The sequence below is a fragment of the Phlebotomus papatasi genome, chromosome 1 (assembly GCF_024763615.1).
Source record: "Phlebotomus papatasi isolate M1 chromosome 1, Ppap_2.1, whole genome shotgun sequence".
Lineage (NCBI taxonomy): Eukaryota > Metazoa > Arthropoda > Insecta > Diptera > Psychodidae > Phlebotomus > Phlebotomus papatasi.
Genome location: NC_077222.1, coordinates 7,395,310 through 7,414,123, shown reverse-complemented (window position 1 = coordinate 7,414,123; position 18,814 = coordinate 7,395,310). Strand labels below are relative to the sequence as shown.

General features: G+C 31.6%; 1 protein-coding gene across 1 annotated transcript; it reads left to right on the top strand.

The window, feature by feature from the left end:
- Positions 1-7,387: 7,387 nt before the first annotated feature.
- On the top strand, positions 7,388-18,229 carry LOC129798658 (phospholipase B1, membrane-associated-like). The gene is made up of 4 exons (XM_055841923.1): positions 7,388-8,548; positions 12,829-13,163; positions 13,242-13,513; positions 17,607-18,229. Exons 1-4 carry the CDS (start codon positions 8,363-8,365, stop codon positions 18,044-18,046), a joined length of 1,233 nt encoding a protein of 410 aa, XP_055697898.1. The 5' UTR covers positions 7,388-8,362; the 3' UTR covers positions 18,047-18,229.
- Positions 18,230-18,814: the final 585 nt, after the last annotated feature.

Here is an 18,814-nt window from a genome sequence, read left to right as displayed (position 1 = left end):
ACCTTTTGTAAATCTAATTTTTAAAATGGAAGCATACATTCAACAGTAATTTAAATCCGGATTTGGCATTAAGAGGACCACCTCAAAAAATTTTCAATAAAAGAAATGAAAAAATATCTAAAGGCGATCCGGTCTTAATGGGTTAACAAAAGTAATACTTGATAATTGTATTTTATTGATGCGGAAGTTTGAGAGTTCAAGAAGTGTCTTTTTTACTAAACCTAAACTTTAATTTATGTAAATAAACTTAATATTCAAAAGCTCAACTAACCGTGTTTACTTTATTTTTACAATGGATTTTTCAATCAGGTTTACCTCTATGATATACCTACGCAATGACTGAAAGTTTGTATTTAGTTGGAGTGTCATCGCCTCAACGGCCTGGGTCAAGGACTGATATGACAAATTATCATAGCAAATTGAATGAGAAATCACCATCTTTTAGTATGCAATTGAGAGAACATAGGATTTATTCATTATTTAGAATCTACGACAATTTAAATATTGTTCTTCGTTTTTGAGTGAAATATTTGATGATGTCTAATGGCAAAATTTTACCACGTGCAGTAAATTAATTATATCTTTCCGAAGAAAAAAAATAAACACCACATTCTTTTACAAACAGACCCATGTTGACTTTGAACTTGATGTTTGCACCGTTCGCTTTATGGGAAAGTGAGCTTTCGATGAGTCTCTACGGCATGGTGTCTGGAAATTACTCTGCGAATCACGCTTCTTGGTCTGCGTCTTACCAACCTTGGGTCCAAACACCTCTAAACATCTCTTTTTTTCTGCCTCTTAACCAAAAACCACCAACTACACTCATGTGGCTAAAAATAAGCGCTAAAAGAAGTTCAAGAAAAAAAGTTTCAAGAGCTTCAAAAGCTGACTTAGGCCTTGGCGCTACAGCACTCCAAATGACCATTTCAAGAGATTATGTGAACTTCAGCGATTATGTAAAAAAAATTCAGTTATACAAACCGAATCATTAAACACGTAATATTTGCTGGCGAAAGAAAGTGAATTTCAAGTTCATGTAGCATCAACTTACTCTTGGCCACCTGATAGCCCAGAGTGATGGAAATAAAACAAGTTGTTCCAATTACCTTTCTATTGACCCAAAAGATGACAGTATGACTTCATATTATGAATATTATCTCACATATTACTTAATGACACTTAAATCACCTTTCGATTGAGTTCACCGAGAAAAATTTGGATGGTATTTTCTACAAATCGTGTCTTTAAATTCTACTATCTCAAAAGATAGTAGAAAATACCATCCTCCATAGAAACTTTTCTTTAGAATCTACCATCTTGACATTTTAAAATTTACTATCCTATGGATAGTAAATTCTAACAGCCGGATGGTAAAATCTACTATCCTCATTTAGATTTTACCTTGACCTCTCTTAGATTCTAATATCCGGGAAGTAAATTTTACTGGCCGCATATTAGATGTTAAAATTTAACTGGAAGACAGTAAATTTTAACTTTGCCACCAACAAATTTAAAATTTTAAAATTTTAAATTTGCCATCCTGCTGTTAGAATGTCATTTTGGAATATCGTGTGTGCCGATGCAACAGTTCCCGATATGCTTTGAATACATTATAGGAATTCGTGGCGCAGCTGGAAGATGCTGGACTGTCATCACAAAGGTCGCGTGTTCAAATCTCGGCGGAGTCGTCAATTTTCACGCACCAAAATGGCTTGAAATACAGAGAATGTCATCCAAGAAGGGCCCCAAGCCCTCAAACAATGGCCAAAAATCAATGAAAATAAGGAAAAATAAATTTTTCCGACATTTTTCATTCTAATATCCGGCTAGTAAAATTTACTATCCTGCCAGTAAAATTTACCATCCGGCTAGTAAAATCTAACATCCGGGGATATTAGAATTTACCATCCGGCTATTAGAATTTACTATCCATGCAATAGATTCTACAATTTTTGACAGTCCAATTTAATATCGCGTTTGCTGGGTGACTTTTTTACTATCCGGCCATTAGAATTTTGTATGGAGGATGGTAAATTTTACCATCCACATTTTTCTCGGTGTTTCTTAAGGTCTTTCACTTGCAATTTGCAAAAGATAATTAAATTAAAGAGAAGAAGTTTTTTGTTCCTATCATAAGGCCAAGCCCTACTAGGAAGCTTTACAAAATTTATTTATTACCCAGATTACGAAAAAATAATATTTTTTAAAGCCAAATGACATTTAAATGAGAAATAATTTATTTTTATTAAGTGTTTTATTTTCCGGTACCATTTTGTAAGAATGTAGCTTGAATTTCCTGATTATTCCTTTAAATCTCATCACACATCTAAAATTACATTCAAGGCAGTAAGTTTGTTGTTCTTTCATATCTTTTAAACATTTAAACAGTTAGAGAATAGACTGTGATGGTATTATACAATAAATTTGTTTTAATTACACCTAATAATTTATTACACGGAATTAAAATAAAGTAAAAATATTTAAATACTGTCCATATTTAACAAAAAAATAAAGCCTAATTATTTTTTAAATAATTTAATTTTTTGAGTATTAAATGCTCTTACACAGCATAGAACTTGGAGCTACATTGAGCTGGATCTACATTAAAAGCACTATCTTTTCGAATATTTCTGAGCATGTATCGCTCATGAAGGTTTAATCGTCACCCCGAAATAAAACGACGCACAATCACTTTTTTTTGCGAACATATTTTCGAAATTGCGTATTAAGTGAGCGAGATGATCTCACCGTTTGTGCGACTGTGTGTCTGCCCGCCTGTCCGACCGGCCGTTACCACGCTTGGAGCCCAAACGGTTAGAGATAGAGATTTGAGACCTTCGGGGGACCCCTTATAAGTCAATCTTGGGAAAGTTAACATGCGCTCATTTTCTTCCGCCCCTACCGTTCTCCTTTTTGGAATGTGTTTCAGAGTTTACCCAGGCTGACATTTCGTACTTATGCGAAAATACCGTTGAATCATTCCTAAAACCGGGTTATAAAGTCAATGGTTAAAAGGTTTTAGAGAGCGTGTTTATCAACCAAATGGTATTATGTATGTTCGTTAGAAATGTCTTAATCCGTTCAATAAATCGGTTGAGAACCAGTAAACGATGAATTATGCAAAAGTGCTTTTGAGGTTATAGCATCCAAGTCACGATTTCGTACGCTTCACAAAGTCTAGGACGCTTTGCCACCCGTTTTAACTACTTTAAATCATAGAATTTCGCTACATTTTTGTACATCTCAGAAAACCATTGTTTATTTATTTATTTATATTCTTATTCAAAATTGTAAAATAATGCAAAAAAAAGATAAAAAAAATTGTCAAGGTTATAAAATTGATTAAGGTAAAGTATAGTCAGATTCCGAGATCCTGTCTTCATATATTGCATTTTTCCTTATCCTTTTATTTCCAAAACCAGCATTCGATTCGATGGAATGAAATTAATACAATAAAATTTTTTATTTTCGATACTCAAAATCGGGATCATGTTTAAAGGCTGGCGTGTTCGGGCTGAAATATATTTGGCAGATAGGGTGAAAGGCCTAGTTAGCAATTAATTAAGGAGGATACCAAATTAAACAAAAATTAATTAAGATTACCAAAAATTAAGGATACCAAAAAAAATTGTAAATACAAAATTCTATATACATAGATTGAGGTCCGCATCATTCAGGATTAATAAGAGGCTCTATTTTAGGTGTCAAGGGTGTATCCAAGATTTTAGTAAAAGATTTGGCTAAATTGGAGCATTATCTTCAAAAAATACTTTTTTCGAACGCAAAAAAGTCGAATATTTACGAATATGAGCTTATTTAAAATCAATAAAATCCTTAATAATGATCTTTAGAAAACTAAATCCATTTATAGATATTACGAGGAATTTCTTGTTTTTTATTCTATTTCTACGTCGATTTTGACAGATTTAAACAAAGGGGTACAAAAACGTTCTCATGTATCTGAATGACTTCTTATGAGAAAATTGCATTTGAAGATTTTGAAAATAATGTCCCAAAACGATATTTTTGGAAAAAAATGCTTTGAGAGTCTTTATCGACCTAAATCTAATTTTAATTCGATTTTGATTGTTTTGTCCAGATGGCTCATAAACAGTTTTCAAATAATTTTTAAAAGGCAAATATTAGCTAGTTTTAGCTTTTCTTTTTTGAAACTCCCTTAGGAAGATTTTAGCAAGCTTTCCATTTAAAATTCATCAAAAATCCATTTCTGCATAGTTTTTTATGATCTCAAATTAATTTGCAAAGACGAGAATACTTCCAAAATGGGTTTTTTTTTCAATTAAATTAAAAATTTAATTTAAATTCAATCTTTCAATGGGTTTCTTGAGAGAAATTTACTGCTTTACTACATTGCACAAGACTATTTTCCTCTATCTCGAAAGAAATGTGATTTTCGAATCATTTTCTAAAAGTCGATTTTGTGGAGATTTCTAAAATTGCTGGGGCAAATTTTGTCAGTGTTCGGATAATTTGTGACGTTTTACTCTCGCAAACGTTAAAAATATCAAATAAACATATTTTTATAGGAAATTTATTCCTCTACAACTTTGTCGTAGATAATTTTTCTCTATCTTAACGAGAAATGTGCTTAAATTGAGCTAATCAGTATTGATATTTTCTGTAAGCCAAATATTCCGAAAATAGGGCTCAAGATTTCATTATTTTTTATTTTACATAATCCTTCCTCGAATCCCTTGAAACTTTATAAGTTTAAGAAGCTTCATGAAGGCTATCTATAATAAAAATTTCAAGCCTCAGTATCTTTTATTTTAGAAAATATTGAATATTGAAATTTTCGTTTCGACAAATTTTACCCCAGTCTCTCCTATACATTTATTTTTCTTTTAATTTTTTGAATATCGTGTTCCGATTTACATTTTGAATTCCGTTCGTTATGAACTTGTTTAGTGTTTAATTAGAAACAAATAGTAAATTCTAACATTAAAACTTGCAATTTTAAAGAGGACGAATGGACAAAATTAAGTATATTACGAGGTAGAAAAAACGTAGAAAATATTTTTTTTTAAAAAAGCTGTTAAGGGGGATGTCTTGGGGTAGAAGCCCCTGCATTGCCTTTCTTCTATCCGTTATATCCGTCACTGTCTAGGGGAAAGCGCGCTACTTTCGGATGACTTAAGCTTCAGACAAGTCAATTTGTTTTCTATGTTCTCAAGGGATTAAACCCATTGCTCTTTTCTGGAAATTTGAAGTGTATTAAAATGTAAATGTGATATCAGAATTTCATTTATTTTTATTCCTTATCCACCGACGATTTAAGCCCTAAAAGGAAAAATTCTCACTAAACCGGGCTACAAGAAACCGGGAAATGCGGCCAAGATCCATTGGAACAATGACAGCAGTAGAGGAGACTGGGGCACATGTAAACATTATCAATAAATGCGAATTTGAGGTGATTTTCCGAGCACACAGTGGTTTTTTGGAATTTGTGTCACTGTGCATATTTCTCTTTTCACAAAATACCTGGGGTAGAAGTAAACACTTTCTGGGGAGGATGTAAACACCTTTTTTTCCACCCTTGAAATTAACTTTGCACCACTTTCAATTATTTTTATTACTTAAGAGATATATAAAGACTGTTTATTTTTCAAAAAATCACTACACTTTTTACAAGGAATAATTAAAATAAAAAAAAAAACTAAAAGCATGCAAATCAAAGACATTTTTCAATGGATTTTCCCCATATTTTGACATTATGTGACTTATGAACACAACGAAAAATTTCCCACCATGAGATGCAGCTGTCAAACGAATGAAATGAAGAAGAAGAAGAAGAAAAAAATAACCATTCATTCTACACTCGCGACATCTACAATTACGAGGAAATTGCCTGTTTACATTTACCCCAAATGCTGTTCTCTGACCAATAATTCTTTTAAAACAATGAGAATCTTAATTTCTCTAGTAAATGCATTAATATAATCCTAAAAGATGTAGGAAAGAACTGGTATTGCTACATTTCGATTATTTTACACAGTTTTTTAATTTCCAGGTGCAAATCCAAATGACCAAAATAATCGAAAATCAACATTTTCGGGAAAAATTACTTTTATTTTTAAAGTAATAGGATTTTATTGACCAATTAATCTGTGAACATATATCCCCATGGTATCTATGAATGCTTATGGGTTTTATCCTCTGGAGTCTTAAAATTAATGAAAAAAATCACAGTGTTTACAACTACCCCTCTTTACTACTACCCCAGTTCCCCCTACGTAATGGGTGAAATTCATTAAAAACTAATCGAAAAAATGAGTAGATTGAAGCTTGAGTCGTTCGAAAGGTAGCGCGCTTTCCCCTACGTGTAATTTATTTGAAAAATTATTGACGTAAAATATAAGTCAGGTAATTAAATATCATTGAGAATAATAGGTGTTCTCATAAACCTTATCTTTCGACTAAAGTTTTGATCTATTCACAAGATTGTTCTACATAATGTTGCAAAGTCATTTTTTAAGTGTTCTCGCATGCATAAAATTTTACTATTGAATGCATACAAGTTCCTATATGTAATTTTCCTACTTTATTAACAACCTCCAAATGATTTTGCATAATAATCAAATTGTGTCAAAAAAATTAAGAACAAAATAAAATCAATAGAAAATATGATTTTGAGACATGTGACTTTGACAAAATTATAATTAGAATTCGACTAGGTATGAAGGAGGACTTCCATCATGTCAAATTAGCTCAATTAAATAAATCGTGTGAATAGACTGAAATGAGATCTGTGAATAGGTAGCTAATAAGATTTCGCTCGAACAATGCACTGGATTATTGTTCTGCAGTTCTTGAGATAAAATAGGTCTTTCCGTGCATGATTGATTTTCATACATTTCAATTTTCTGCTTTTTTTCTCAAAGGAAAAATTTTCTATTCTCGCGAAGATTTATGAAGTGTTTTTTTTTGTGTGAGACTTTTGGAGGTTCTGTATCTTTGGAGGACGACACTGGTAGCATTTCAATTAAAAGAGAACTTGCGTCACTTTGTGTCAAGTGTTCAGGAAATTCAATAAATTGACAAAGAAAAAAGAGGAAGAAGCCCATTTTGAAAAGAAGTTGAGAAATTTTGTTGAAGCTTTTTTTATTGTACCTGAGAAGGTTTTCATCTTAGAGTGAATCTCTCTTCCTATAAATGACGAATCTCTCAGTTCACGAGGGGAGATTCCAAGGTTCCATATGGGGAATCGCAATATGAATGTGATAGAAGACCGGCAGCTATTTATAACGTATACATAGCAGCATAGTGCAGTTCACTTCTTAGTACTTTGGCGATTTGGTCAGTGTACTGGTGAACAAAACAATTTTTCAAGATCAAAACAGTTTTGGGACGAGGAAAAGTCCCACCACATAATGATCAAGCGATGAGGAAAATCAGTGATCAGTCCTACTTTGTCCATCGGTGGCTGATGATCGTGAGCTTTTGTCTCATCACCACGGAAAGATTTATTGCAAATTTATTCCAATTTTAGTGCGTTGCATTCAATCATTCGCGCCCGATTCGAATTTTAAAAAAATAAATCTCAGATGATAAGTGATTTGTAGTAATAGTGGATTTGTTTGAAATGGAATCTGCATACGAATTAGGCATTAATTCTTGATATCATTTCTTTTTCACCGGTTGGAATAATAAATTTTTTTTGTTGAGCCGGTTATTTAAATGCACGCGTCCTTGAATTTGCAGTAGTTTTTCGCAATATTATTCCGTATCTTGTAAGATTTTTACCTCAATTGTGTCTCGTTGTGCGAAGGAATCACATTGAGGTACTTTTTGTCTGTGATTCCCTATTTAAAAAGAATTAAGAAAAAAATTGCATCATAAATATTTTGTGGTCATCTTCAGTTGATTTAGTTCCCCTTGGGCTAATTTCTGTGGTTGAATTACAAGACAAATCACGTGCAATAAAGTTCTCATGTTTTATGATTAGTTATTGAGAGCCAGAGGAACAAAAGACATAACAACTTGTGAAGTATTAACACCCCATACCGGGCGCGAAAATCTTTAATCAAACTTGTGATATTAATTTCGCATTTTGTGTGACCTCAGATGACCATATCTCCTGTGAACTAATAACTCTGCATAACTTTTTTTCACTGGACCCTAATGATTCGGCAAATGGTCAAGGTGAAAAATACGTGAAAATTTCGAGATTATCAGTCCGAATTGTCGTGTTGTGCAACCAAAGAGAAGGTGAAGGTTCAATGGGAAGACACCTTAATTCACTTAATTATCGCAATATCCGATAGTATCATCTTGCCAATTTTTCACGAAGCTTTTTGTGCCTCAATCCTAAGTAAAAGTAACTAATATCACAAGAAACAAGATGAAGATCTCATGGTCTCCAGTCATCTGGATCTTAATAATCACTCCAGCTGTCCAAAGTGAAGTATCATCATTGGATTCAGGTCCCCTACTTCAATTTTTTCGCCATGCCCGACAATTCCTCTTTGACTTTGTGGAGGATTCTTCAAACCCACAGCAACAGCTCAAGAGGAATATCCAAGAGCAAGTATGTAATGATTTTGTGAGAAATATTTATGCAAATTCTATTAGAACCGGGGGATCGGTGATTGCATAAGAGTTCTAAGCAACTATAAGAATCTTGCGAATCTTGTGTGATAGAAATTAGATATTGCAAATACAATAGATTGTAATAACGTTTAAATACATTCTTGCAATAACCTTGGGTTAATCGTGGACATTAGAGATGCAAGATATATTAGACTAAGACTAGTTATTTATAAAATAAACATCTGTTAATAAATATTAATAAATATTGCAAAGATATGAAAGAAAATCATAAAAGCGATTTTTCTAAAACTCGCGAATTCGCAGTTTGTCTTTTGTATTAAAGAATTTTTTCGCACACTATCCTTTGTTCAATTTGCAAAGTTGGTATAAATATTTATTATCAATTAATACAGGCAAGAGATATTTTTTTTTTAAATTCATATCACTCATTCGAAGTTACAGGAGCGAGATGAAGCGCTTAGGCTAAGTGCGCCAAATTCCGGCCAGCTTGCAATTTCGGCCACCTTTTTTGTTCCTCGAATTTCCATGAACTTTTAGATTTTACGTACTCTAGAGATTATACAATGCAAAAGAATAACAAAAAATGTAGCTTCGACAAACGAGATGACGTGAAAAAGATATTAGAAGAATTCCCGAAGGGCAAGGAACTATGAGAATGAAGGTGGCCGAAATAGGCCACCAAAGCTGTGTCTATGTTTTTATTCATTTTAAAATGTATTAAGAATGATTTTAGAGTAAATAAAGACGGTAAATTCTTTACATGGTTGCAAGCAACACTCTTACAAAAGAAAGAATAAAAAAATCAATTTGTATTTAAAATTTTACATTTCAAACTTGAGACTTTGACTCTTGCATGCAATTATGCCGAAATTTGGAACACTTACCCTATTTGTATTTTGTTTTCAAAAATACTTCTTGGTTTATTTTTCTCTTGTTCTTTAAAATCAAACAGGGATATTTTTTTTTAAATTCTTTTGATGGGATGGCTCAATAGATTGTTCTTCAATTTTTACCTCATCACTGATAAAAATTAAAGGATCAAATTGATCCAAATTTGATCCTTTTGCAAACGATGGATCAAATTTCAAACTTTGAATGTGCATTTATCATAATAGAATATGTTAATTTGATCCATTCTTTGCAAAAGGATCAAATTTGGATCAGTTTGATCCTTTTATTTTTACCAGTGTTGCGATGCTTGTAATACAGAACATTTTTTCTTAAAATTGAAGACTTATGCCCTAGACACACTTACGACTTAAGCCGAGAGACGACTTAGTGGAAAATATAATTGCGCTAAGCCGTTTCTCGGCTAATCCTCAGGTCTGTCGAGGCCCTTAGAATCTACTTCAAAGTTTTAAGGATAAAAAAATCAGAAAATTTAGTTTATTTATTTTTTCTATTTAATTTTAGTTCTTTCATTTTTACAGAAAATGAAATATAGTCATATAAGGTAACATGTAATCGAGTCGACCGGTCGTCAATATTTGAAAGTTTTAATGGTGAAATTCTATGAAATTGTCACTGATTCGTATTTATTTATGGAATAATTGACCTATTAATGTTAGATCATACGCCAAATATTAGTGCAAATATAAATAAATTGAATAAATAACTCTACCGGTCGAATTGAGGAACCGGTCGATTTGAGGGCACTTTACCTTACTTTGATTTTTGCAAAGCTTATAGTAAGTGTTTTAACTTATCAGTTCTTTATTTCTAAAATGAAATTCAAATTTAGTAAGGAAGGTCCAAGAAATTTTAATTTTTATTATTAAAAAATTACGATTAAAATTGAAAATTTAATGAATTCAAGATCTTAGGTATGTAAAAGTGCAACATTTACATATCTTTTAAATTTTTCATTTCAAAATTTAAAAAAAAATCAGCCGCTGGTACGTGATTTTCAGAGATTTTTTTGGAAAAACTTTTTCGGTGGACAAGATTACTCAAAGTAGATTTATTTGTAATCAAAAAACTAAGTGGTATTTCCTATTAGAATATGAGTTAGACTATAGTCCTTGAATTAAGGATTTCATATTTCATTGATTACATCTTACTTTAGAATACAAAACGTGAGGTAAAATACGCCGAAAATAGTAAATTTTTTGTATAAAATGCTCTCAAAAATCCAATTTTCCTTTTTCAATCCTTCCATTGAATAATTCCTAATAACGGTTTTTCAAGGTAAAATGTTTAAAAGACTCCAGAGAGCATTATTTCTTAACCGAATATTTGGGCTCGTTGGAAAGGTCTTGGAAATAATTTATGACAATTCTGAACCGGTTCTAATTGATTATGAACCGGTAATAAAATGTTTATTAAAACAGATAAGTATTTTATGTCCGAAAATAATTCTGATTAATCTTCAGCTATATTTAAGAATTATTTGAGTGATTTATGAACGGCTTCAAATCGGTTGTGAACCGGTAAATGGTAAATTATACAAAAGTACTTTTAAGGGTTTAAGGCACGAGTTCCAGCATTTTGCAAAACCTTGGACGCTTTGTCACCCCTTTTTTAATATTTAATTATTTATTATTAAATTTTATTTATTTTAATTCTTTTATTTTGGGACCGATTACCAAAAAAACTGAAATTCTAATTTTAATACCTCTACCTATACATTTTAAGTAAGCTAGCTTCTAGTTAAGCGGAGGCAGCCAAAATTCCGAAAACCAAAATCCCGAAAGCCAAAATCCTGAATATTCAAAATCCTGAAAGTTATGAAATTATACGGAGGATAATGTGTAGAATAATTTCCCAAGACACAGAAAAATTCCCTTTGCCTCTAGTAAGCGCGGATGCAATCGTGAGAGTAGCTATGATACTTTTAAGAATTCGGGCTTTTGGCTTTCGGGATTTTGACTGATACCCAAAAATGATAATAATTAATAATAAATAATCTATTTTTTGATAATTTATAATTTAGGCTAAAAATGGCAAGTTAGAAGCAGGTAAAAGGTGGGAAATCGTCCAGAGATCTGTTTGCCATTTTTAGGTAAAATTATAAATTATCAAAAAATAGATTATTTATTATTATTTATTATCATTTTTATATACATATTTACCACTGACAACTTTGAATTGTACAAATCCACCATTTGCCTCTCAATTGACATAAACTTAAAATATAACCGGTTTCCATTAAGTTAGTTGCGTGTCTTGACCATTTTGAATTACTTTTTCAAATAAGGCAACAAACTTTTGATTTTTCAAAAATGACCAACTTTTGGAAAACAATTATTTTTTATATGAAATAAAATTAATTATTTTTTTGAAAAATATAAATAATATCTACGGATTACAGGGAACTCATCTGCAAAAAGAAAAATTTGAAAAAGTATTTTTTTCTATCATTTTTTTCACTTGATTTCTCAAACATGCATTAGGCAACAAACTATTGACACCCACTGTAGATAAAACAGACACTTGAAATAATAAAACACTCTAATTGACTCTAATAGAATTATAAATCAATTAAAAACCGGTCTATAATCGAAAAATACATAATAATTGATTTTTTTTTAAGAAATCATAACATCAACTTACAATTTTAAGTTTGATAAGAATTATAAGACCTTTATAATGAATAAAATCTTGAATAAAATTATTCAAGAATAAAATTATTCAAGTTTTTTCAAATTGAATAAAATTATTCAAGAAATAGGTTATATAGGTTTCAACTTAAAACTTGAAAACCGAAGTTACGAAATAATTTAAAGTTTACAAAATAAATACCTTCTGTGTTATCTTTAAAATGTATGCAAAAATATGTAAAATCGGAGATAAACCAAAAAAAAAGTATAACAAAGGACTAAAGAAACAAAAAAAGGATTGATTGTCAATTAAAAAGAAAATTAGAAAAAAATGTAGATAACAATTTCGATTTTGAAATTAAGTAATTTCCTAAGAAAATGATAAATATTCAACTAAATAAAGGTAGGGCATTTTGGACTACACGAATACTGAGAACATCATTTTATTGGATAAATAATTTAAAATAAAAAAAATAGGATATGATTTAACTTATTTATATAGCAAAATGCCTTGGAATACAAGTTGAGATGCGTGACTTCGCCCCACCACCCCCTGTAATGTTAGATCCTCGGTTAGATTTAAATTTGTAATTTGTACCGTATCCTAGTCACACAATCCAAAGGCACTTGATCTTGATGGGTAATATTCACAAAATAACACTAATGGATTTTTATATTGAGAATTAAAATCTTTTGAATGCTTTTTCTGGGAAAAAAGACAGTGCAGCGTCAGGTGAGCATTGACCAGAAATTCCCCTGTGATACTCAAGGGCCTGGAAGGCGAAGTGCTCATGTGCCACAATCCGTTCATCAACTTCGACCAGGTGACATTGATATTATTGGAGCAATTGGTGACTCCCTGACTGCTGGACTGGGCCTCTTTGCCACAAATGTCCTGGAGGTCTTTTCAGAAAATCGCGGAGCACAAATGACCATTGGAGGTCAAGGTACCTGGCGCCAATTCCTCACGATACCCAACATCCTCAAAGAGTTCAACCCCAACCTGTATGGGTACACGGAAAGCAACAGTTTATCGACACACCGATCATCGAGGTGAAGATGAAAAAAGACACCAGGGGCCCCAGAGGCACAATATCATATTTAATACCGTCTCATTGACATTATTTTCAGATTCAATGTTGCCGAAGGTGGTGCAATGTCGCGGGACACGCCACATCAAGCGCGAAATCTTGTTCTGCGTATGAAGAACGACCCAAATGTCGATATAAAGAATCATTGGAAATTCGTAACGTATTTTATTGGTGGCAATGATTTCTGTCTGGATATGTGCTACGATGCACCGGAGAAAATAGTCGATAATCATGACAGGGAATTGACTGATGTGTTGAGGACACTCAGGGACAATCTTCCTCGCACAATGGTCTCAATCATTTCAGCACCATGTGAGTTACCAACAAGATTGTTAATAGAAATCAGAATATTAACCGATTGAAATTGAGGTGTAATGGGTTCAACTAAAAGAGCTTAACTTAAGTTTGAGCACAATGATTAAAAGGGTTTAGTCTAGCTCATCGAATATTACAAGGGCTTATGTTAATTTTAAACGATTTTGAAATATTTATATTTTCCAATACTATTTATTGTTATTCTATGCAATAATCTCAACGCATATTTTTTAAGCTTCGTATATCAGTTTATTGACATGTTGCGTGCTAAGTAAATGCAGCCTAAATAGGCGTGCAAGTATGTTTGTCCCTGACTTTTTAGTGATTTATCAACGTAAAGAAAAATTAGAAGTATAGGGTAAAATTTGGAAATTCCAATTTTGATAATTTTGTTTAGTATGTTTTGTTTATTCGATTTTAGAAGACCTTTAAGATTATTTAATTATTTTCTTTATGAAGTTTTAAGGATGTCATCCGAATTCTTAATCAGTTTTTTTTTTAAATTCCTCATTGCCTAAAATTTCAGATTTTATCATACAGGTAATAATTTTAAAAGTAACGGAGGAACTCCCTCGCATAAGTCAGGCTCCGTATGATTAATATGACCCTCATTTTCCCCCAAGCCTCCCTTTCCTCTTCAAAATCATGTTTTTTGTGTTTGCTCGAAAACGCATCATACGATTTTATTATTTTTGGATATGGTTTTTTAGAGCAGTGATGAGAAAAAACCGTTTGAAACCAAATAAACGTCAAAATAAGTTTGCCCAGGTGGCGTTTTGACCATTGATGTAAAATATTTATTTGACGTTTGTTCGTTTTCAAACGGTTCTTGCTCACATCTGGTTTATAGATTACGTTAGCGGATATTATACGAAAATACCGTTGAATTATTCCTAATAATGTTTTTTTTCAAGGTCAATAGTTAAAAAGACACTGGAAAGTTTATCCTCACTCGGCTTCTGCAGATATTCGTCGGATTTGAAAATGTAACTGCCGAATATTCTGTAGAATTTTGTAGAAATCCTGCATTTTTTGGTGAATTGTACTAGAAATTTCTTGAGCATAATATCTTTTTCGCGATGTGATTCAGTTGAGGTGTATTATTTTTTTAAGAAATAAGTTTTCTTTTCTTTTCAAGAAGTATGTTTTTCTTAATTTTACTGCTCGAACTACAAGAGAGAGCAGTTATATTTGGAATAAAATTAAAAAAATTAAATAATCATTCCTGCAGCAGGTATTAGTGCGGTTAGCATTTGATAGAAGAAAATTTGTGAAAGTTTTGCTAGGTTTCTAAAGCAAAAGTTATTATGTTTGGGCTCGTTGGAAAGGTCTTGGAATTACCGACAAGTCTGAACCTGAACCGGTTCCAATCGCTTACGAACCGGTAATAAACTTGTTAATCAATGCTTTTAAGCTTTTAGGCGAGCCTTTGAATGATGTATGAAGCGGTTCAAATTGGGAAACGGTAAATTATATGAAAGCTATTTTAAAGTATAAGTCTGAGATATAGTATTACCTGACAAGTTTGAACCATTTTCCATTGGCTATGAACCGGTTAAAAACCGATAAGTAATTTTTGCCCGAAAATGAATTACAGTAGAGCCTCGCTATAGCCCATATTTGGTTCCAGATTTGACACTAGGATCGAACTATATAGGGTAGTCCATGTCATTTTTTAAAATTATCAACGACTTTTAGTATTGAAATTGCTCGACGGCTCCCACTTTGTTTGCGATTGTGATACTTGTCCTCACTCTCTTCATTATCAATCACAATTATCACAACTACTCAATAAAGTTTGCCAAAAATATTAAAATAATTATGACAAAATTGCATGTCACGTACTAAAAAACATAACCTAACTTAAAATCAGTGTTTTCAAATCAACGGTCGATAAATTGTGGACTATAGAACGATGGCCTATAGCGGGGTTCTGCTGTACTGCATATCAAATACAAATATATACTCCTAAGATATTTTAAACAAATTGAGAATATTGTTTTTGTTTTATATTTTTTCTTATAATTTTATTTTCATATTTTCTGTATATCAGAAGGATTAAAAATTCACAGAAACCTTTCAGTAAATTTCTGGTTAGTCCTAAAAAAAATTAATGGGAATAATTTCATAAAATGTTGTCAAAATCCTGAACCAAATTTTTACTACTCTGAAAAAATGTCTTGTTAAACGAACAAATGGATTTAGTTGAAATTTTGTCAAAAGGATGTTATTTACTAATTTGACAAAACTTTTCCGTATTCTGTATGGACGAACATCCTTTTTAGAAACTTGTCTTGCTAATTTGGCAAAACATATTTTTCAGAGTATAAACCATTTTTTTAGAGAGTTAATTAATAACCAATCAATAATTTTTTTTAAACTTTTATCGAATAATTATTAATTTTATAAATCGAGAAACATTCATATTTTTATGAATTATTTATTTTATTATGTCATTTTAGGAGATCTTTTCAATAATTTAACAAAAGAAAAGCTTTAAGGGAACGATACAAAATTGTGAAACAATGCATTTATCGAAAAGAACGATCTGAAAAATCGCTTTTTATTTAAAAAAAAATTAATTAAAGAATAGTAAATTGTTACTTAAACCAGTGATTATTCTATCTCATAAAAAATTTATATAACTGATAGAACACCTTTAGAGCCAATGATGAAAAGAGCGAGAAAATTTAATCAGTGATAAAATAAAAGGATTTATAAGAAAAATATCAGAAAACCGAAATTTAGATTTATGGTTATTTATGGTTATTAGATTTAAAAAATAATATCCTACAAGATTTTTAGTTTTTTATTATTGTCTGGCTTTCGGAAATATTATCGAAGGGATGTGGTAAAAGAAATGTACCAGAAGGAAAAGCGATTGCAGCGCCATAAAGGATACAATGAAGAAAACTAAGTCTTTATGGGACTATTTAGAATTTAAATCCTAAGACAATGGTTCTGTACAATAAAAAATATTTTTTAATAAGTTGTTTTTTTTTTCAAATGTCCAACTTTGTAATCAATCAATAAAGTTCTTATCTAAATTTTTCAAAATGAATTAATATAGGGTAAGTGTGCCAAATTCCGGTCAGCTTGCAATTTCGGCCACCTTTTTTGTTCCTCGAATTTCTATGAACTTTTAGATTTTACGTACTCTAGAGATTATACAATGCAAAAGAATAACAAAAAATGTAGTTTCGACAAACGAGATGACGTGAAAAAGATATTAGAAGAATTCCCGAAGGGCAAGGAACTATGAGAATGAAGGTGGCCGAAATAGGGCACTAAAGCTGTGTCTATATTTTTATTCATTTTAAAATGTATTAATAATGATTTTAGAGTAAATAAAGAGGGTAAATTCTTTACATGGTTGTAAGCAACACTCTTACAAAAGAAAGAATAAAAAAAAACAATTTGTATTTAAAATATTACATTTCAAACTTGAGACTTTGACGCTTGCATGCAACTATGCCGAAATTTGGCACACTTACTCTATTCTAGAAAGACATACAAAGTATTTAAGGCATAAGTTCTAAATTACCCCGTCCTCCTCTATGATTAGAAGTCTTGAGTTCTTTGTCCCAATATAAGCTTTAATTCCACAGCATCTCTTTGTTTTTTTTATAAAATTACTAACAAGTTTGTTTGCTCTTTCGATTTCAAAAAAAATTGTTGAAAAAATAGAGGAAGTAACAATTTGAAACTCAACCAAACTAACTCTACTTTTTATTACATCAAGAAATGCCACAAGTTTCTTCTAAGTCCCCGATTTAAATCAAATTTTCAATAATATTGTTTGAAGGACGCTGAAAAATATGTGAACTAATCAATAAAATTTCGTATACAACTGACGTCGAGAAGTTTCCTCGAAGTTTTGGATAAATCAAGCCTCATAAAATATTAGAAAGAATATTTCAGTTGGAAATGGGAAGGACTTTGATTCCCAATATGGACTACAATTGATTTAGCCTCAGAGGAATTGATAGGAATTGTAGTAAATTATTTAGCACTCAATTGAAAGTTTTAAAATGATTTTTAGTCAAAAATAATGAGATTGATCTTGCAAATTATTGTTATTTTTTTCTAGCCATTAGAATCTTGATGGATACTGTGGGAGAACCACCAGAATGTGTCTCCACCCATTATTTGGAATGTCCTTGTTTCTACTCACTCCACCACAAGCCTCAGAGAAAGAGGTTCCTGCGCGTGATGGAGGCCTTCAAGAGGAAACAATGGGAAGTGGCCAACAGGGATGAGTTTCACAATAAATCCGACTTCACGGTCATTGTTCAGCCCTTCACGGACAAAATGGGCATTCCTAGGAAAAAGAATGGTCTCACGGATTTCACATACATGTCCAAGGATTGCTTCCATCTGTCCCAGAAGGGCCAATCTAGGGCAGCAAATGCCTATTGGAACAACATCCTGGAGCCATATGGGAACAAGACGCAAAACTGGAAGAAGATTTTTGAGGAATTCAAGTGCCCCACTGAAGAGAGACCTTTTCTAGCCACTAGATTCAATTAAATGCCAATTTTTAGAATTTCCAGTAGGACAAAATTTAACTGAAAAATGCCATTTTGCAACATATTTTTAAGGAAAAGTTTTTGTGAATTTACTATTTTTAGGGAATTTACCAGAATACGCTTGAAATTGACAAATTTGTACAAGAATAGAATAAATTAAATAAATTAATTGAGAATTGAGAAATTTTGGAAGAATCAGTCAATCCCTAGGAACTGTCCAGGAAGTCCAGGAACATCGATTTAATTCCGATAAAAAAAAACCCTAACTAGGGGAGACCGGGGAGGTTTGGTACACTTTTTCATGTTTTGACTTTGAGAGACTATTTCAAAAAACCACGATAGTGTATTACAATTTTATGCGGTCTATAGGATACTTATGGGTATTGACTTTATAAAAAGTACTCGATAGAACTTGGAAAACAACTGAGTTTTCTTGGAGAAGATAAAACATTTAACTTGACGCTTTGTCCCAAACCTCCCCGATGTAGGGCAGTATGGGACGCAAAAGGGGATGTTTGGGACGCGTTTTTTCTCGCATAATTTGTATTACTGGAACACATTAATTAATTTTAAATACCACATTAAAAATATTTCTGATAGAAATAAAAATGTTTCATCTTTTATTTACACTTAGAACTTAATATCAATTTAATTTGTATAGTTGAGTCATTTATTGTCAATCAATTATTTAAAGTATTTTCTTCTTATTTTCCATCTACCTTTCTTTTCTTTTTTTTTATTCTAAATATTGCAATCATGATTATCAAAT